This window comes from Sardina pilchardus, chromosome 14 (genome assembly GCF_963854185.1).
Source record: "Sardina pilchardus chromosome 14, fSarPil1.1, whole genome shotgun sequence".
In the NCBI taxonomy this organism is placed as follows: Eukaryota; Metazoa; Chordata; class Actinopteri; order Clupeiformes; family Clupeidae; genus Sardina; species Sardina pilchardus.
Genome location: NC_085007.1, coordinates 19,856,938 through 19,878,547, shown reverse-complemented (window position 1 = coordinate 19,878,547; position 21,610 = coordinate 19,856,938). Strand labels below are relative to the sequence as shown.

At 46.4% G+C, this 21,610-nt stretch overlaps 1 protein-coding gene across 2 annotated transcripts in view; it reads right to left on the bottom strand.

The window, feature by feature from the left end:
* efna5a (ephrin-A5a) overlaps nt 1-21,237 on the bottom strand; it is a 62,422-nt gene extending 41,185 nt beyond the window's left edge. For both annotated transcript variants that reach the window (XM_062554760.1, XM_062554761.1), the window contains exon 1: nt 20,175-21,237. In XM_062554760.1, the coding sequence (XP_062410744.1) occupies nt 20,175-20,299 (125 nt within the window). In that variant the 5' untranslated portion in view covers nt 20,300-21,237. The remainder of the gene's footprint in view (nt 1-20,174) is intronic.
* Nucleotides 21,238-21,610: the final 373 nt, after the last annotated feature.

Here is a 21,610-nt window from a genome sequence, read left to right as displayed (position 1 = left end):
TCTATCCTCCTCTCCTCAATGAATATAGAAGTGTCCATTTGGTCGGCCCCAGCTGCTTGTGGTGCGACTTATTGGACTGAGTTATGTTTGAGTGGACTTTGAAAAGGGCCAATGTCAGCACAGGGGATCACTCGGCTGAATGAAGCGGTATTAAGACGAGAGCTATCTAAACACACTCAGCCCACAGCTCGGCAAATATATCACCATGTTTACGGTGACCATGACAACTGATCTACGAATAGCACCCCGCCTGACGCCGACATGAAAAGGCCCGCCTTTGTAATTCGCGAACCATTTACACTGCAATCCTTGTCCATCATATAATTTGAATGTTGACGCATGTTTAGCAAGGAGTGGACAGGGGGGGATATGAGCAGATGACTACCAGCAAAACAAGCTCTAGTCCCAATAAATAACCTAAGTGCTACTTTGTGTCAGTGTGTCTTTTTTGTGTATAGTTCCAACCAACACTCAGACTATTCTTAACATATGGAGATGGGATGTGGGGGTTTGGGGTGGGGATCGGTGTCAAAAGGTCAAGATTCTCCAAATCTAATAAACAGTCGCTTCCTATGTGTCTGGCAGTCACACAGGGGTCCAAAATAGAGGAAGGTTTATGGCTGCAACAGTACGTGGTGCAGGGGAGGGAGGGGGAAAAAATACTGGCCCATAAAGCAGGCTTCCCCATAAAGTGTCCTCATGACAACACGACAAGCCGTCGTAATCGGAGGGATCATTTGCAAAAGCAGCAGACATGTCTGAGGCCACAAATTAGATGCGGGGCGGACGCGGCCCGGACACAGAGAGAGTGGGATGACACACGGCGCCTCTAATGAAGCCCAGCCTCACTGGACCAGGAGGACTCTAATGAGACCGGGATCTCCCACTCACTGCCTCAGACAGCATGGCATCGGGGGTGTGTGCTCTGTGGGTTCATGCAGAGTTCTATTAGTTTCTTGCTTTGCTAATGCCGTTTCACACGTTGTGTTCATACGAGTAACTAGGGGAAACAAAGCAGCGCAAAATAAAACAACAGCGCGTTCGAAGGAGTGATTTCACAACCGGAAAGCAATCCCGTAGGTTGCACGCTGCTGTAAAAACAAATCTTACTCAGGAAAAAGGAAAAGAAAGCAACGGACAGGAAAGAAAGTGGAGAAGGAAAGAAAAGAAAACAATAATAAGAAACATCTATACTCGGAACAGGCACACAAAACAAAATAAACACCGCCTACAGTTTAATACAATTACGCCGGTTAAAATATCACTGTACGACATCAATAAGTCATGCGTTTCCCTCGTGATTGGTCGCCCTGTGAACCATCGAGGACGTCATCCCCCCGCGCACCCCTCTGGCTGTCGGAGCGCCCCCCACCCCCCCTCCACCCCCCGTTGGGAGGGGTGTCGGGGCGTCTCGGCGCGGACCGGAGCGGGCTACTTTGTTATGTTGATGGAGGTCTGGTGCGGGTCAGGCTGGTAGACTGGGGCACAAAAGCGCCACTTGTGTCGGTCACGCTGTGCTGAGCCCAGGGGCGCTCGACCCTACCCACTGAGTCTCTGTACCGGAAGTCATCGTGCTGGTGGGGGGGTGGCAGCGGCGGGACAATGGGGCTTTTTGACCGCACCACAATTAGCTAAACACCCCGCGCCTCATATGGGGCTTGACAGGCCACGCACATTGTTGCAGCGCTCGCACAGAAATACACTTCTTATGGGAGAGGTTTCTCTAGGCTCTGGATTTGTGTGTGTGTGTGTATGTGTCTCTGTGTGTGTGTGTGTGTGTGTGTGTGTCTGTGTGTGTGTGTGTGGGTGTGTGTGTGTTTGTGTCTCTGTGTGTGTGTGTGTATGTGTGTGTGTGTGTGTGTGTGTGTGTGTGTGTGTGTGTGTGTGTGTGCACGTGCGTGTGTGTGTGTGTGTGTCTAAAGACGTCCGAGGAGGAAAAATGAAAGTCTCGGTTTTATGGGATTGCACAAGCCAAATCGCATTGGATCACACGTCTGTTAGAGAGAAGGAGCAGCTGCAGACAGCTCAGTGCAGCCAGATAGGGGAAGGAGGAGAAGGAGAAGAAGAAGAAGAAGGGGTCGGCGGATGACTGACAGCTGGGAGGCTCTGGTGTGACCACGGAGCAAGACGACCTCTGACCTGGCCCCGGTTCAGCCTCAGAAGGCGCGCTTCCTTGGGAGGTGGAAGTGAGAAGCAGGGACGAGCCAGCGTGAGAATGTGAGGAAAAGGCCCCGCTGAGGCATCGAGTCACACTTGTGTGTGAGTGTGTGTGTGTGTGTGTGTGTGTTTCCTCAATCTGTGTAAAACAGTCCACTCTCTCTCCCCCTCCTCTCTCTCTCTCTCTCTCTCTCCCCCTCTCTCTCTCTCTCTCTCTCTCTCTCTCTCTCTCTCTCTCTCTCTCTCTCTCTCCCCCCCCCCTCTCTCTCTCTCTCCCTCTCTCTCTCTCTCTTTCTCTCTCTCTCTCTCTCTCTCTCTCGCTCGCTGGACTAGGAGACCCTGCACACACCGGGGGGGTGGAGTGAAGTGGTCACTCTGGCGAGAGATCCCAATCGGGCCAGCGCGTTCGTGTTTACTTATCCTCACTCACAATGCTAAATGTGACGGCGTGAAGTTTATTTACAACGGGCACAGGCCAATGGGCAGTCTGGTCCAAGTCAACTGGCATGAAAGCGACACTTCAGTCACAATGGGCCTTGAGCGAACTACAACACGGTTTCCCCTCGTTTTTTCCCGTTTTTTTTATCGTGGTCTTACGTACATAGTGCAAAAAGCAGAAGAAAAGATATTAAAAAAATCTTAGACAGAGGATCGGAAGGGAAGAAGAAGTTGAAATAGAAAGGGGGGGAAAAAATCTCGAGATGCTTCAGAGAGATTCCGTGCCCGCGCTGAAATCTCGCTGACGTGCTGAAAAAGCTTTTCTTTGCCAGGGGAGGGACGTGTCAGACACAATTAGATGCCTGCAGTTCGGCACCGCATGGACAAAAGTACAACTTGTCTTCCCTCGTTTGCTCTGATTCCTCTGTGCAGGTTTTTTTTTTCATCTGCTCTCAAAAGCCATCCATTTGAAAGACCAAAAAATAGAGCAAAGAACCAAACAAATGAATGTGTGTGAAGTCACACACACACAAACACACACACACACACACACACTCACACACACACACAGACTTCAAGCGAGACATCGGCCTGACCAACAAAACCTTGGCTGTAAAGCCAGTGAATGAAATTCCTATTAACATCTACAGGCGCTAACTAACTGACAGCCAAACATATTTGTCCATTATTCCTAAAGGCCCTAATGCGAGAACAAAAGCGGGACAAGCTGTTATTCATCAGCGAGGATCACAATACCGAATCTCGTCTGCATTACGACCGCTTATGTTAAGTGGTCTTTCTACACCATTTCACTAATGAGTACGGGCTATCACAGGCCAGTAATTTGATAGGCCTCGAGAGAAAACTAAAAACTGTGTCACAAAAAAAAAGTGAAAAAAAAGCAAATGAACCGTGATTCACACCCACCCCGGATCAACTCTCACACGCTTAAAATATTTGCGCTAAAAACGCCATCATCGCATCCGACCGATATACGCCACAGGCTTTTGCAGCAGGAATGCGGCCAAGCGCTGTGCGCTAGATGGGAGCAGTTCTTTGGCAAACGGACCGATTCAATTAGCACCTGAAAGACAGTGGTCTCCTCTGGGTAATTATGTCATCTGTTAGCCCGCTCTCTAATTGGAGTGTTCAGGGTGTCCATCTGCTGAACGTAGCCGTCGTCGGCCATTCCTGACCGCCGTCCAAATTTTCCAGCGCCACTCATTTGTTAAAACAATAGCCTCAGCAGCTCTTTCACTGTGATTATATTAGCCAGCTACGAGCCTCGTGGAAAGGCTCGCAGTGAAACCCTTAACGGGTTACCCTCAAGTCCCTTGTCGTTCGTTTAACAAAAGGCGCCGCCATTCAGCGTGTTTTCATCATTGCCTTTGTCAGGCTTTTTATTTTTTTTTTATTTTATTAAGGTAGAGAGGGGATGCGGTGGAAAGACATTAGGGAGAGAGAGGAGAGGGGACTGAATAAAAGCGAAAGAAGCCAATCAATAGTTTTATGGGGAGCAATTTCATTTGGGAGAAGGGAGAACGAGGCCGCAGTCCCAGGGCTGTGGCCGTTATTGTCAGTGAAGTTAACCAGGTGCTACAGACTATCAAATTGAGGCTCCACTTTCACTGGCCAACTCTTCAAGGCTTAACTGTCCACTAATGGTCTAAATCCACTTTCCATTGCTAGACTTGGCTCTCTCCCTCCCATTCATTGCAAACATAAAGAATGAGAAAATGGAAGACCTGGAGTAAGACAAAACAAACGTAAAAAAACCTCCAAAATACATATTCATCCGCTAACAATTCTACAGACGTGACTGACGCACATTGTGGCCGGCTGAATGCGACAGTGTAAACAACCTTTGTGAGAGCACGTCTTTCCCTCAGTTGTTTTTCTCGAAGAGCTTTATCACTCACACGTAGATGGCAACACCCCAGTGCTACGATGACAGTACGAGGTGACAAGGTCTTCACAGTGGCTCCCCGAGCCGTATCGTGTGAAAAGCGCCCGCCGAGCCCCCACATGTGTTTACCTTTAGCAAGACACAGCTGACTTTTGGAGCTGATGTCTGGTGCAGATAAGGGTTTTCAAGGCATCATAAACATGGCGAAGCGTGGAGAGCAGCGATTAGCATCGGGCCGGAACCCAATCCTTCATGGGTGATACTGCTACTGCCCCAGCGTGAGAGAGGGTGGGGGGGAGGAGGGGAAGTGAGGGGGGGGGGGGGGGGGGGGGCACTGCCTTATGGGCGCGACCCCGACCGCGTAAAACCTCGGGCTTTAACACGGCTCGAACTGCCACAAGGTCAGCGTCGCACTCTTTCTTCTTTTTTTTCCCCTCCCTCTTCTCCACAAAGCGGAGTGATCTTTCATTCTCTCGGTGGCAAGAAAAGCCAGGAATAATGAACCGTTAGAGCCTAGATATCACGTCGCGTTTCACACGCGTCATCTGCAGTCTGGAGCGGAACAAAGGGCCAAAAGGAAAAACCCACGTTTGGGAGGGTCGGCGCTACAGCGTAAGCATTCATTGTGAAATCCGCTCGATTCTTTGCTATTCTTCCCCCCTCGGTGCTCTTTCCTTAGGTGTAGCGATAAGATTTAGTGGTAATGAGGGAGTTGGATTCAAACAGTTCGCACGTCCAAGCCCCGGCTAAAAGGCGTTCTGGATTGCACTTCTTAAAGAATCCCTCTTGAATTGGTCCAAAAATGACAGCGCACGAAGCCAACGAAAACCTCTCCCCGAAAACTTCACTCGAAAAAAAAAACAAGCCAGGCCCTTTTTCCTATTTTTTTTTTTTACACTGCGGTGGAGTCGAAAAACACGTGCGAGCGCCGTGCTTTTCCGAGCGGCTCCTCCGCCCTGTCTGCCGACTCATTTTCACACCAAATGAAATTAGCACGTCCGTCTGGGCAAGGAGCGGCGACGCAAATTAAAATCACGCCGCGCGTCGCAATCATCTGAGAAGCATCTGGCCCAGCACTCCTCCATATGGAGGAGAGAACCACCACAGCGCCATATCACACCCATGCAGGTAGCGGGCCACTAGGCCCTGGATATCACAACCATGGCCTCATAAAGGGAGAGAGAGAGAGAAAGAGAGAGAGAGAGAGAGAGAGAGAGAGAGAGAGAGAGAGAAAGAGGACAACACAACACTCTGATTGCAGAAACAAGCACACATATAAACCAGTACACAGAGGATGGAATTATGTGAAAAGGTATTGCGGTCCAAGAGGCCCAAAAATATTGCTGCGAATTGGAGCGTTCAGGAAAATAGCGCCAGCTCGCGCTCGTGCACTCCCCGTGATCTCCTGGGCCTGATCCCGATCTCATCTGATTCACAAGCACCGCAGGAAATAAAGTGGGGAGAAAAAAAAAGCAAGGGAAAATTACTGAACCAGCCAGCAGAACCTATACATCACACGGAGGGATGAGTCCTCCGAAGGGACCCGCCGGCCGTGTAGGATATTATCGGTGGAAGTGGCCGTGGGGAAGGGGGGTCGGTTGGGGGTGGGGTGGGGTGAGACAGGGAGATGACATCAGAGAGCTCGAGCCTGACAATGGAAGCTGGATGATCGGGGAGCGGAGCTCAGGGCTCTGCGCTGGGCTGGGATGGGTTGGGCTGGGCTGGGCTGGGCTGGCCGACCCCCGTCATCTCAGCCCTCGCAAATCTGATATCAGGCCCGAAGACGGGAGCCGGCGGACGTGGCAGACTACTGGCGACGGAACAGAGGGAGGGGAAGGGGAGGAGGTGGTGGAGGAGGTGGAGGAGGAGGAGGAGGAGGTGGAGGGGGAAGCCAGGGGAGGGGAAGGGGGTGAAATAGAGAGACGAGACATTCAAGGAAAGAGCGGAGGGCGGAGAGGGGGGAGCTGTAATGGAGAGAGTGACTGAGACAGAAAGGGGAAAGGAGCGTGTTAGAATGTGAGGGGAGGCAAGTGGCAAATAGTGAAATGGACCGTGTGAGAGTAGAAAGAAAAAGAGAGAGAGACAGACAGACAGAGAGAGAGAGAGAGAGAGAGAGAGAGAGAGAGAGAGAGTGAGAGTGTCAGGGTGAGAGAGATGACAAAAAATGGGCTTCTTTGGCAGGGAGAGGTGCTGTATCCGCTTGCATTGTGGATCTGAGAGACTCGCCTAAGAGAGAGGGAGAGTGTGTAGGTCTTGGGCGGCGTTTGACTAATAGCAATGCTAATAGGAAAACACACAGAGTGGAGCACTCCCTTGCGCTTGCTGCCAAACTAGCAAAAGCAACACCCTACCACAGATAAATACAGGCACTTCATATCACGGAGCACAGAAAGACAAGTAAGCCAAAAGCACAAGCTCCAGTACGAATTGAGCCATTCTCCCTGCAGTGGTGTCTGGTTTATTTGTTTCCGAGCTGTGATATTTTTCGAGGCCACCAGCAAATGCTACTGTGTCCTGTCCTGTGCCTTTGTGCATAGCATAGTGTTCCAGACCTGTATAAAATTACTGCCACAACTGCTCGCGAGGGGGGGAAAGAATTTTTGCAATTTCGCATTACTTCAACATTACACTGCTGTGGTTTGTACCAAGCGCCAGTGCAGTTCTGAAGATTCTGATTAAGATTGCGAGCATGGAGCCATCTGGATTGGCCATCAGTTTAAAACACAACTCCGCTGTCACTGCCGAGTACACCACACAATATTAATCACATCACCAAGTTCAATGTCTCCACGATGATGATGGCGGAATGTCTAGCAAATGGCACATGCTAAAGAAAATGGTGACCCTGACCTTGATCTAAAAGCCCCAGCGCAACACTCTATCCAATCCCTTATCCGCAATGCACACCAACCCTGCAAGACATTTCGCAGAGTCGCGCCCTATTGGTCTTCGTGACCTCCTGCTGAGCTCTCATTGGTCCCTCCTTCAGACCCCTCCTACGAATCCCTCTGTTCCATGTTCTAGTTTTCACATATTGTAAATGTCTATGAGGCACTTCATGCACAACAGCTTTTAGTCACGCAATGCTCTTGAAAGACCCAACCAATGAACACAACAACCGTACGCCCACTAACGCAAAGGCAAAGGCAATAGGAATACACACAGCCCCCATACACGAGTCATTACCTACTTCAATCAACACAATCAATCACAATTTAACACACTGTTTCTTTGGCCAAAAAAAAAACGTCGACAAGCAATTGAGCAATTGAGACTTTCTACGACCAATGGCCATGGCCAATCTAGAGCTTCGCTTTTCACACAAATCACCGGAACCAGGAAGCTTGCTCGGGGGCATCTCGTGAGGTGAGGTGCTGATGGTTTGAGAGGTGTGTGCCGTTGGGGGCTTTGCAGTGACCGTCCCCCTGGGCCTCGCGTGTCTAGACCTCACCGGCAGGCAAACCTTTGATGGCCCATGTGACCGAGAGCTGGTCACAGGACTCCTCGAGCTGGACTGTAACCGACTGGGGATTTATTTTATCAGTTTTTCTTTCGGTCTCTAATCATTTGTGAAGCTCAAGTGAGCACGACAGAGGAGAAGCGACAGAGCCTGGCACGCAAGCCGGGTTTAGGACGACAGTTAACTCTTTCACACAAGTACAGATAGCCTATATTCAGCAAACACATTACTTATGCTAACTTTACTATTTACTTTTTATGTTATTCCTGGGAAAATTTGTTTTGAAATACTAAACCATTTTGGAAATACTTTGTATATAGCAATAGGAGATTATTATCAGATTCATAGAATGTAACATAATACTTAATTAATCATATTAAATGTATTAATACTCAATTAATACTTAATTAATTAATCATATTAAATGTATTAATAATTATTTTGTCTTTATACTAAATTACATTAAAACACAAACATGTTACATATAAATCATTCATATATATATATATATATATATATGAAAATAAAAATATTTTGACTCAATGCATTTTTGCTTTTACAATTCTACTTCAAGGAAAAATGCGATACATATTTTTGCAGTAAAACATTAACATATAACCAGGGCTTTTTTTTAAAATGTTTTTTATCTTCTTTTTTTTGCTATGCTTTGCTTTTAACTTATTACTTGATTTTAGGTGTTCTTGTACAATGAGTAATTTTACAAATACAAATACATTTTTACAACTGTTTAAATGCAAACAAATATTTCAGCGTATGTGCTACTGCCGTTATAATAAACGTATCTAATCACGGAAGATATTTTTGAGCAAATTTTTATCCGCAAATATAGATCATTTTGTCTTCAAATATAGCTTTCACATAATACCCTTTTTCTTGTAAACAGCTATACTTTATTTGTTCGATTATTCTCTACAGTTGTAATACAATATTGTTGTGTGACACGCATACTGCACTATGAGCAAAACATGATTTATACAACCCCATTGAGCGGTCACTTGATGTTGATGACAATTTTGTTTAAACTAAGTAATTCAAAACACTACTGTCCATGTGGTGTCCCTACCATACAGTTTGAATACATGAGCCTAATCTAAACAAAGTCACACACACACACACACACACACACACACACACACACACACACACACACACACACACATGCACACACGCAGACTTCTGGTATATAAACACATACAATCCTCCACACTGTTCTGTTTACTAGAATTAGTACAGCGCCCATGTCACTATTTATACACCAACAAATGAATCATTATTTACACAACCAACTGCTGCTATTCTCTCAAAACCCATAGGGCAGAATATTCCAGCAAAATATTATGGAGTTTCCATGCTAGGGCGCATGGCTGTTTGCAGCTCAGCTGTACAGCCACAAATTAAAATAGTAAATTATTCCAAATAAAAATGAGCCAGCGTTACACAACCGGGCTTGATTTGCCGTTGTGGGGGCTAGGTCGTTCCAGGAGAGCGGAAAACAGTGAAGGGGCTGGAGGCGAAACCATAAAGATGGTTTATTTGTTTCCTGAGCGCGTTTGGTGCTTATGTTTCCATCGGAAGTCTTTATGGCCGTGCTGTAATATTTATACCTGAGACAGACGCTTGCTTTTGACTTACTAGTGAGAGTTCTTTTTTTTTCCCCTCCCCATGACCACATGTGCAAAGTTAAATTATAAGTCAGGGACAGTGTCCGCATCGCCCTGTTTATTTTCATTAAAGTTATTTATTCTTACTTGGGGCTAAGACTGCTGTGTCTCCCAGGGCAGAGCGTTTTGGACAGACATGTGTTTCTTGTTCACACTGATATTCACACATTCTGAAATAATCAGGTGGTACTTTTTCTGTGAGTTTAAAAAAAAAAAAAAAATCAAATTGTACTACATCACACAAAACGTTCCAAAACTGAGCGTACATTCCCAGAGTACTGTTTCACAACTTAACTATTATGTTATTTCGATGGAATACTTTGGCTTTCAATAACTTAATAAATGTACTTTCAATATGCTACTGTGAATACCAAAAACCATAGCTGGTAACATAATGCCCATGAAACAGTGGTAGGCACCCAAACCCAGCAGTAACTATATGCATTTTAGAAGCCTTTTCAAATCACGTTAAGTGAACAAAATTCACAATGACAAGTCCCATGTTCAATTTCCCCGAGCCAGACCGGTCTTGAAGAAAAGAGTGATTAATACTGACTGCTATCAAATTCCTGTGCCTTATAACCAGTACCTTTGGTTGCCTTTTCTCCTGCCCCTTCCTTCTCTTTTCTTTTCAGCATGAATTTCAGGAAGAGATCCGTTCATTTCCTCGAGGGCTTTTTTTGGGAAAAACAGTTGGGGCCCCTTTGAAACAAGACTACCCAGGTTATCAGTGGTCACAGCTCATTGTTTAACAGACAAAGTAGAGCTGTTCAGCCATTAGCACCTCTTTGTAGTGCCTGCTCGAGGTGTGACACACACCTTGTCACCGGAGACTTGGGGCCTGGGCGGGTATTTTCCCCCCCTGCAATTGGCTGCAAGGCGAGGGACGACGCCGTGCACCTAAAGCATGGGAACAAGGGACCAGCGTGCTCACTGCATTCCAATCTAGGCACTAAACTCATCATCATTAGGGCCAAGCGAGAGACCGGTCCAGTCAGAATCTCCACCTCGTAGGCCGCGGCCGGTCTCAAGCATCGCTACCGTGTTGAGCGGGCTAATGAAGACTCTTTTAGGTTGGGGCGGGTGGGAGGGGGGGTCCGGGGGCGGTCCGGTGCGGGACGTTGGAATGACGGGGCCGGTGGGAAATGCCTGGACAGAAGGTCACGCACACGGTGCCCGGCGCGGAGCGTGACTGACTGGAGACTGACACTTTGTCCCGGCTTTACGTCAGGACCTGTTCCTCCCAGTGCCCTCTCGTCCCGAGCAATGTTTGCTGCCCCACGCACGCGATCCCGCTCTCCACTGGCAGCCCGGCGCTTGTCCGCTCTCGCGCTCCGCTGCACCCTCTCATCGTATTACTTCTGCTATTCTAACTTTTCCATCAATTATGCACTAGAATAACTGAGGCCTGGCTGTGGGGAAGGGGTGTGTGAGGAGGAGGGGGGGGGGACATAAAGGAAGATTATGAGCCTCCATGATTCCAGCGTCTGCCCAGCATGGTCCCCCGCACCACTGATACAAGAGCCGTGTCACCAGCGGAGAGGAGAGGACAGGGGGGGGGGGGGCTGATGAAGATGAAGACAAGAAAGAGAGGGAAAGGGAAGAGACAAATAGGTCATTGGTGCGGTTTCAACGCAAATCAGGTAATAATGAAGTCCCACTGCGGACTGGGAACACAGTGCCAGCTCAGTGGCAGTGTGTGGAGTGAGAGCGAGTGAAACATAACTGGGCACTGTTTCAGAATATGACACCAACACATTGGCACAAGTTTGTACGAAGACAGCCCTATTGTCATAACAAACGCTCTGGTGCTAGATACTGGAACTGGGTGAAACGGAGCCAAACCAACAACATTTCAAGCGGGATACAAGTGCAAGCAGTATTGCAAATGGGTAGCAAACCTGAATTACATCTGGAGCTTTCTATTCAATATTTCCGAAAATTCACATGTTCGGGGGAAAAAAAACAAAATGGAGACCATTTCAAAAATGGCTGCCTTAAGGACCCCTCCCTGTCTGGACGTATCGACAGACAAAGAAGAGCCACTCCAAGGAAACAGAGAAGATACTGGATCACAGCAATAACAGCAATTCCGTTAAAAACTTTGCTTAAACATTTTCGTAAAAAAAATAATAATAATAACACCACAAGCGAAGCACCAGAGTAACCTAAGCTTAGAGCATGTAAAATCAGATCACGACAAAGTGAAACAGACCCCATGTGTGATACAGCACTGAGACAAAATGTCGACCCTGACATTCCAATCATGGCCGTCTTGACCTCATTTTCCCCACGTTGCGTGTGAAGGTTTGTTGGCCAGACTCGACTCGGAGATCGCAAACAGCTTTTAATATTTCATGGGTCCCAAAGCTCAGTGCGTGCTCACATTCGATACAAGGAAAGGCTCTATCGCTTCCTCCATAGTATAATAATGACCAAAGGTCCGGCAAAGTCACCCCAGATCTGCAAAAAAAAGATACTTCGCTCCCCACAGGTTTTTAAAAGTTACTTAAATTGTTCTGGTTTCCATTATGGCAACGCAGCAACAAATTCGCTTAATGTGCTTTTCTCTGGGTGGCAGAATTATATTGATTGCTCGCTGCCAATGAAATCTTTCTGCCAAAGATTCTTTTTTCTGTCACACATGTCTATTATTAAGCGCTCAACTAACACCAAACACAGACTCTGAAATTTACAGCACATTTAAAGTGGCTTATTAATTTTCTCGTAGTAAAATGAGCAGCATGTAACCATCCGTTTCAATTATGTGGCTTCATGAAGGTGGCCGTTTGAATATGTGGTGAGTATTTATTTCCTTCGTGGATCAAAATGTCTCTGAATAGCTTATCAAACCATTAAGATAACACAGGTTTAATTAACACAACTGCAAGAGAAAAACAATGAAAAAAGTTGAAGGCAGTGGCAGCTACCAAATATGTGTCTCGTATGTTTAACTTTACGATTACTTTTAATCACATTTTGTTTAATGATGTGCCGACTTTTCCTGGCAATTGGAAATCTTCTGGAGGGCTACGATATACAGAAATGTGAACCTAAAATGGCTGCCAGTCAGGATGATTGTTGAATCAGTGTGCCAAGTCTGTGTACCATGTCTTCCACACGCCCAACTCTGGGCTGTTAATCCAAGTTTGCCAAGAAAGTAGGCCCACATAGTTCCCTCCCTCACTCACTTGCTCTTTGTCTCTTTCACTTTCTCCCTCCTCACCATCTTAACTCAAGAGAGCCCCATGGTTCAGGCATGGACTGATATGCTGAAAACCAATTACACTCCTCCCTCAATAAGAATAAATTAAGAATCGTGAGTAGAGAAAAATAAAGGCAAAGCATAAGAGGACACGGAGTAAGCCGATAATATTCATGTACTTGAGACACAGCCATCTCTACAGCTATTTTTTATGGCGCCCATGTGGAAAGAGTGAGCAGAGCTGGGATATAGGGCAAGCTATCCAAACACACACTATTCCTGTTCTCTCTTATTTCTCTTTCACTCTCTCTGTGATTCTCTCTCTCTCTCTCTCTCTCTCTCTCTCTTTCTCTCTCTCCTGCTGCACCGTCTCTCCCTCTCCCTCCCTCCCTTTCTCCTTTCTCTCCTTTCCTTCCATTTCTCTCTCATCAAGCAGCTCGGTCCTTAATAAAGAAAAAAGGAAACTTTTTTTTGCGTACTTTAAGTGTGCTTCACCAAAAAATGCATCCTCTATTACCTCTCTTTCCCCCACCCCCTGATTAAATGGTCTCTAATGGAGGATGTGGAGATTGGATAGGTCTTTTCTGCCTGATTTTGTACAGAGACCAAGGCTCAGGCACCGCATGCAACATTTTTCCCCTACAACGTGTGCTTATCTGGCGCAGAGTGGGGGGTTTCGGGGCACTTTAGGGCTCTTTCAGGGCCTTTATCAGAGTCATTAGGGGCTAAGGCTGATTAATATGAATGGTCAGCCAGGCCACGGCTCTGTGAGGCCGAGGCAGAGGGGGTGAAGGGCCTCGGAGGAAGTGTTTTGTGTCTCCACACAATGGGTTGATGACCTTTTAAGCCCCTTAGTGCCTCTCTGTTAATACCTACACTGGCTTCAAAGACCCAGGAGATGCCATTTCACCAATCACATTTTAAAAGCTCACCTAAAAAAAACACAGAGGAAGAAAGGGAAAAAAAGAGGGAAAATAGAGGGAAACCAAGAAAGGAGTTTAAAAGATGTAAATAAATAACTGAATCGTTCACTAAGCTGTCGCTGCAGAGGCACCGACCAAAAAGAAAAAGATTGCAAATATACAAGGTGACAGCCACATGAATTTTCCCTGCTTGAACCCTTCCAAGACTTCCTCTGAGCCGCCAGGCAGTGTAACACTGTAACAACAGGAGAACAATGAAAATGGACCGATATGAAGGACACAACCAAGGAGAAGGATTCCCTTCCACCCGTGAAACACCAAAAGCTTCCGGACTTATTAGCGTGTCGGGATGTATAAAGCTGAGAGAAAGGGGGCCAAGCACCTTCCTCTGTATATGAGGTCACAAAACCAGCAGGATGTGCTGGTTACACTGCAGGAGAACTTTCTCTCCAGCGAGCTGCTTCTCCTGACACCCCCTTGTTCCTTGAGAAAGGGCCAGCCAAATGCTTCCCAAACCCCGGAGCCTAATCCAACGCCGCGGAGCAGGCGGAGCGGCCAGGCAGCGGGGAGCGGGCGGTGGGAGCTCATTCCCACTGGCGCGGAGACAGGGTCTCTCCTGACCCCCCCAACCCCCTCCACCCCCCCCCCCCCCAAACCCCCTCCACACACACACACACACCCTCCTCCCCTTTCCGAGTGCAGCCCTCTCCTGAGTGCTCTCCCACCCCTACCCTATGCATCTTGCCCCCGTTGTGCGCCCTGGCTGCATTCAGCGAGACAAGGCCCGCCGTACCCAGCCCTTGTGTTCCAGAGGCCTACATACTTTAGACCCTGGCAAAGGGCGGCTAAGACAGGAACAATAGTGCCCTTTCACACGGGTCTCGTCCTGGCTTGGAGAAGGGCTGAGGTCCTAAGACCCAGTCAATATTTGGACGTGAAGGGGTTTTTTTCCCCTCTCTCTCTCTCTTTCTCTCTCTCTCCCTCACTCTCTCCCTTTTTTTGTAGCCGTTTAAAATCCAAGCGGAACCAAGCAGCGGGGAGCCGGGAGAGACAGAAGGGGGAGAGGAGGGTAAACACGGCGAACAATACGCACTGAACTGCGCACAATAAGACGGAGCAGCTATCACAACATCAACTGGCCACAGACCGCAAAATGGGGGCTTTGTTTCTTAAGTGGAGATTAAAAATGAGCCAGCATATGAAGAGAGAAAAAACATCTGAGGTCATTCTGTCCGGCGCGGACTCGGAGTTGCGTATGCAGCGCTGGAGGACGTCAGGGTGAAGGGCAAGGGGAGTGAGGCAAAGAGAAGAGACGGGAGGAACTGGCGACATTTTACATTTCTTGCGGTATGTGACCACTGGCAGCTGAAACACATTTCGGAATAACCAGAATTGCTTACAAGCATGGCTTTTCGTACAAAAAAAAAAAAAAAAACCCAATGTGTCATCCCAGAACCTCTAGTTGGAGCTATTACAGCTATAACCTGGGAAAAAAAAGTCTCGGCGAGAGAGAGATAGAGTGAGAGTGTCTACCATCTAAAGGGAAATGTGTCACATCTGTTATTGAGAGCTTTGAGGAGGCATTATCGGAGATTAAAATCGGGCCCCTAGGAGGACACTTCTCCAGCAGAAGGCCCCGATCCCCCTCCTGCCCCCAGCTGTTGGTCGAGCGGGGCTCGTCCAATGGCTCGCTTTGATGGGCTACAGTATCGGCTTCCATGGCACCACATATACAAACACAGAGAAGATTAAGGCTGCAATTCGATACCGATTCTCTGCTGATCCCACCTATCAACAACAAATAAACAGGTCTCGTTTTCAGCAGGAGACAACTTCCCACACAAATGAGTAAAGATCGAAAAGGGGAAAAAAATCAACTACAACACAACAACACCGATCTAAATTTGGAGGCCATTAATGATCCACACAACTCTGAAATGCTGACACCATTCCTGTCAGACGTGAATAATAAAGGAATAATAATAATAAATCCATTGCTTACTCATACATTCATAGACAAAAAAAGGAAATTCCGAATTAATGAGTTAGGTTAGGCATAGCAAAGCATTCCAGGAGCACAGAATAAGGCTTGTTCCTGGTGGTAATGTGGACATTACTGAACCTTGTAATGCATTTTCTGTTATTTTCTGCTACCCAAATGCAATAAAGTTCATTATTCCACTTATACTATGGTTGTCACACTTGTGTTAAGTTGCTTAAGTGTCTTCAGTTAATATAATTTAAGCTAAGTGAATATCATTTTCACATTTTTAACTACTTTGATCCTTCATAAATCACCTCACCTTACCTTAACTTCACTTTCAGGACAAACTATCATTACTAGATCTAAGCTAGCATAGCCCAGCGTTCTAGAGAGAAATAGCTTTGCAAAATCACTGTGGTCCTTTGATCAGATAAATGGCAACTGTATGAACCCTTATTTCAGGCACATTTAACATGTTTCTGCTGTCTGCACTCCTGACAGTACACTAATCCACTAACTCTATCACAACGAGTCAGCTCACAACCTCACAACAAACACTGCAAATTAATACACAAGTGTAAAATATGGGGACTTCTTCACAGGTGTGCAAATAGAAAAAATCTATTGATATTCCCAAATAATGCGTCGCAATAAGAAATTCAACCAAGCCGTGGTGTAACATAGCAATATCAATCTCTCTCACCAGATGCCGTTAACTAGATTCATGCAATGGCAGCAGACATGCGCAGTTCTACTGTAAAGAAGCTCAACCTTTAATGGCGGCCAAGAGCTGTGTGTGTGGTGGTGGGACACAAAATGCGACAAGGCCTGCACCTGTGAGGGTGTTGGACAAACCTCTGCCCCCACACAAGAGACCAGGGAGTGGACAAATCCCCTTAGGAATCCCAACAGCACACACTGCACTCACTCAAGTGCGACTAGAAACAGTCCCAACTGACACACACACAGACACACACACACACACACACACTTGCGCACACACACACATTTGCGTGCGCACACACACACAACCCCCAAAGTACACGCACTGTAGTTGCAAAGTGTAATTTGCTGGGTAGCCAGCACAGTTAATTATTTTCAACAGTTGGACGTTGTATTCTGTATTAAGCCGGGCTTTTTGGAATAATGGATCATGAAAATGGATTTTTTTTTTTGTGGCAAAACTATCCTCACTCTCGCAATTTAGAGTGATTTCTCGTTTGAAGTCTAGGAATGACTTTCAAACAAAATATAATTGGGCACTTGAAAGTTATTGGGTTGAAGAGAGCAAATAAAAACCCCACTTGTGCAGTGTCTTGTCTTCTGTCATAAAAGTGCAAGGCGTCATTGAAGTATTTAATGTTCTTTTATTAAGAATTTTTAATGAAGCCAATAATGTGCCTTCATCAATTGAAGTATTAATATTTCACAGCATGGCTCATGGCTGGCTAAACCTCACAGTTGAACTCTTGCTCCGCTGCTTTTGATTCCCGTAATTTGCGGGCATTAATGAATCACATTCAACAGAACCAATCCAACTGTTGGAGACATTGAGGGGATGGGGCACAGTGTGAGAAGCCGTGTAACTCTCTCTCTGTGTGTGTGTGTGTGTGTGTGTGTGTGTGTGTGTGTGTGTGTGCGTGCGCGTGTGTGTGTGTGTGCGTGTGTGTGTGTGTGCGTGCGTGCGTGGGTGGGTGTTTATGTGAATGAGTGTATGTGTGTGTGTGTCTGTCTGTATGTGTGTCTGAATGTGTGTGTGTGTGTGTGTGTGTGTCTGTGTGGGGGGTGGGTATGCGGAGGAGGGCCCTACGTAACGGCAAAGGCACTTTAACACCCTGACAAAAACCTGTATTTGTTTGTGAATAGAGCCAGAGAAAACAAGCAGGAATTCCTTAGCATTTCCATTCCTCTTCAATCCCTACTCCCCTCCCCAATGATCACGTCCATTTCAAAGTTTCTGTGGAAATACTCACAGACCGAAAAACGCTGACAACACCGAACCCAATTCTCTCTGCTCACCCAAACCATATTTTGACAGTCCTCATATTTTGAAGGGGGGGGGGGAATAAGTGAAAAAAGAAAGAGCAAGAGAGAGAGAGAGAGAGAGAAAGAGACAGAGAGAAGTCTCAGAGGCTGGGAGGAAGGAGATGGGAAGGCTGGCCAAAGGTCTTAGCAGTGAGCACAGATACATAATACAGCCCAGCCAGCGAGCTGGATTAGGCCACTGGGTGAGTCCATGAATGCGAATGAGAGACACTCATTTAGAGTAACTCATTTATTTAGCCAAGGGGCCCCATTCTCCTCAGACAAAACCCAGGCGGGGTGCCTGTGACATGGCCGTTTGGAGGCCCCGGGCTCGCCCCGGTTTTAACCCTGACGACGGAGCCTCTGCTCGCCGCCCCGCCACGGCGGACCAGAGGGCCTGTTTTGGTTATCGCAGAAATGTGTGACCTCCGTATGTGCCCCTCTCGCGAAAAGCATGCACCCAGCTGGGCACAGGCCACGGCTGAAAAGACCCTCTGTGTCTCGGGCATTGTCCCTGCCCAGCGTGGGGCAGAGGCGCGGGCCAGACCCATGGCAACTGCGGGGCAGGAGCTGGGAATGGGAAATGGCCTACAGTCGCTGGCAGGACACAGGGGGGGAGGGCAGGGACAGGGGGGGGCACCAACCTGGGCACTCCTGGCAAGAGTTGGAGACAGAGATCCTGATTCTCGTGCACAGTGAGAGAACTCAACTCATCTGGACTATTCTGATATGGGCATAGAAACCAAAAGGGACGTGATCACAGATAAAGCTCTGGAGAGCAGCATTTATCTATTTATTTTTTTTAGTCTGATCTCATGTTCAATTTTCAAAGCTTAAGAATTCAAAGCATGCTACCTTGAAATAACTTAATTGAAAGTCATCCACTAAGGGGTGCACCCAATAATTTTCACCTGTTTTGAAAGGATGTCTTTCCTCTTATTAAAACCATGAAATTGGGGCAAAGCACTTAAGTACTCCACAGTGTAGGCTATAATGAAATTATGTTTTGCGCTTAAATCATTAGCTCTTACAATTCTCCTTTGAAGAAAGCTTCCGAATTTCCCCTTTCAAATACATGAACTTGAGGTTGCGGGAAAAAGAACAGCGCTTCTCGTCTGAGCTGCCAAACTCCTTCGACTAGTTTCCTTTCCCGAGACGCTATCAGGCTCTAATATCTGAGTGGAGCAATCAACAGTTCCCCACTCCGCTGGGAAAGAAAATATCAGCAAAACACTTTTCCCCTACACTTCTCCAGGGAACAAAAATGACAAAGGACACTAGATTCATGTAGGTTTTTAGGCTGATACCACTTAATCGACTTACACTTTCTCATGCGCTTGTCTAGGCTACTAACACTGAGTTAGAACTAGAATTGAGATCAAATAATTTAATGCACGTCTGTGTTATAACAATGTAGCTAAGCACATAACCACACAACCACCTCACGTATAGCGCAGGAAACGCGGCCTATCACAAGCTCAAAGACTGATTGGGAGTAATTGTCACAATTATTTGTACATTTTAAGGCACACCAATTAAGCCTACATCTGTACATCTTATTTGTCAGAATAGGTTCAATCGTGGGAAATAGTTTGCTCTGTTTGGACTACAGTTCAATAGTTTTACTGGGGTAGGATTTTCCTTGTTACGGCATGGTGGTGTGGTAAACGTTTGATACGCATCTCAAAAGAAGTCCCTCAATTCAACTGCTAATTTCAATGAGCCGATTCTGTCCCATGAATTTGCAAAGTCATAGTGCGACAATTTACCGAAGAGGACAAGGTTTGCGGGTACGGTCATTCATCAGGTTTCGTTGAAGACGGGGAAATGTTATCACAAGTTTGTCAATGGACTACCTCCGCAGACCTCACAGAACGAATATCATTTCTAAAGGCTCTGCGTTAGGCTGCTTGCTGATATACACCTAAAACGCATCTAGCGCAATACACAACTACAGGTTATTACAGGTCGGAGATAGAGATCTAACCTATATTGTTTACAATAACCTATAGCACTGCGCAGGCTGTTATTCTAGGGTTCCGCGCAAAGAGGAAACAGCCATAAACATTCTAAATTATAGTAGTGATGCAAGTATTCATTATAATATGATTAAATGGTAGACTGAGTTTGCTTTTTCTGTTGCTTTTTGTAGAACGTGGCCATGTTAACCCTATGACAAGTGAAAAACTAAATTACATTATTTTGCTGAGAGAAGAGTGGCTAATTCATATATGCATACCGCGCCGGTCTAAGTTTATTCCTATCTGCGTAAACAAGTGTTTTAATATAAACAATGAAATATCAACATCTGGGTGGTTTAGACACCAACTTTGTTTTCTATGACATTCAATCATTTCCACAACGAGGCATCGAGAGATCATGTTGGCGACTCACCTGGGGTTTGTGCGGTTCCAAAAGACTGCATAGCGATCTGCAACCACCTTGGAGGCCGGTTCTTGAGTGAACACGCACGTCCAGAGGATGTTAAAAACAATCAAAATCGTTTCCAGTTGCGGCATTATCTAACTTTGACACGCAGATCCTTGCGATGCAGTGTCTACGATAACAGCTTCGGTATGAACTGACAGAGCGGTGTTCACATCGGAATGCCCGGCCTTTTAAAAATAAGCTCTTCGCTTTCTCAAATGAATGAATGACTTATAGCAAGACTGGATCACTGCACCTGAGCGATGGTGATTGTCCACACTATAGTAATCTTTGCTACTAATGTTGCCGAAGATGGTGTAAAAAGTCATACGTTGCCAGTATGAAGTCTATATCCTGTGTAAAAAAGATCGCAACAGATTGTGGTACTCTCAAGTGACAAAGTTCTTTCAGAGAGAGCTGGGCGATTGTAGATATGAATGTTTCCTTTTATTCAACAGTGCAGTCTGATCGTGTATTCATAGCAACAAGCGCATCCTTCCTAGCAGCTTGGCGACTCGGACAGCAAGTATCGCAACCCGGTCGCAGTAAGAATCCACAGAAAATGTCTACAGAAGATGTATAGATGAAAATCAGAGTTATGGTCTGAGACAAATTTAGTTTCCTCGGTAAAACATCCACCAATACTTCCTGAACCACTCGTTTCTTGTGCTGTGTGAGTAAGTTAATTTGAATGTAACAAACCGCATGTGTGGGAGATTCAGATCACATTACACCATTCCGGGCAACAAGCAGAAAAAAGATCCACCCAAATCGTCAAGTTCTGTTGGCTCTCGTCGTCTTCCTCCAAGTGCTCTCCTTGCCGAAGCCGGATCTATATCCTCGGCGTTGTCTTCAAACTGTCATGAGCAAAGAAAGACCAGGAGGCAGCCGACCAAATGGACACCGAAATACCTTTCTTTGCTCCAAATCCTTTGAAATTGTGTTTGTATATCCGGAGACTGAGGGTTACTATGTCAATATGTTGCCAAAATGTGACAAATGACAACCGAAATCAGAACGCAACAGACATTTGCGCAGCGTAGTTTGCCGAAGTGAGCAAGAGCAGTCCGCATTCAGCCATGCCTCCCTGCTGAGAGGGCGAGGGTACAGTTTCAGGCTCAAGCTCAGTCTCATTGGTTTGAATTTTGAATGATGGGCGTCTCGCTTACAAAAACAACAACCCTCCTCCTCCTCCAGAGGCAAATAATTCAGTTTAGCGAACAACAAAAGGTATATCAGGCATGCAAGTATAGCAGTGATGATTGCAGTGAAGTATTATTTATGTTTTTTTCCCAACAGACTCTTGCAAAGCGATCGCGTATTTAGTTTGTCTGAGAAGACCTTTTAGAGGTTCGTAATATCATCGTCAAGAACTACCATAGGTTAGTTTTTCCTGAGAAAAT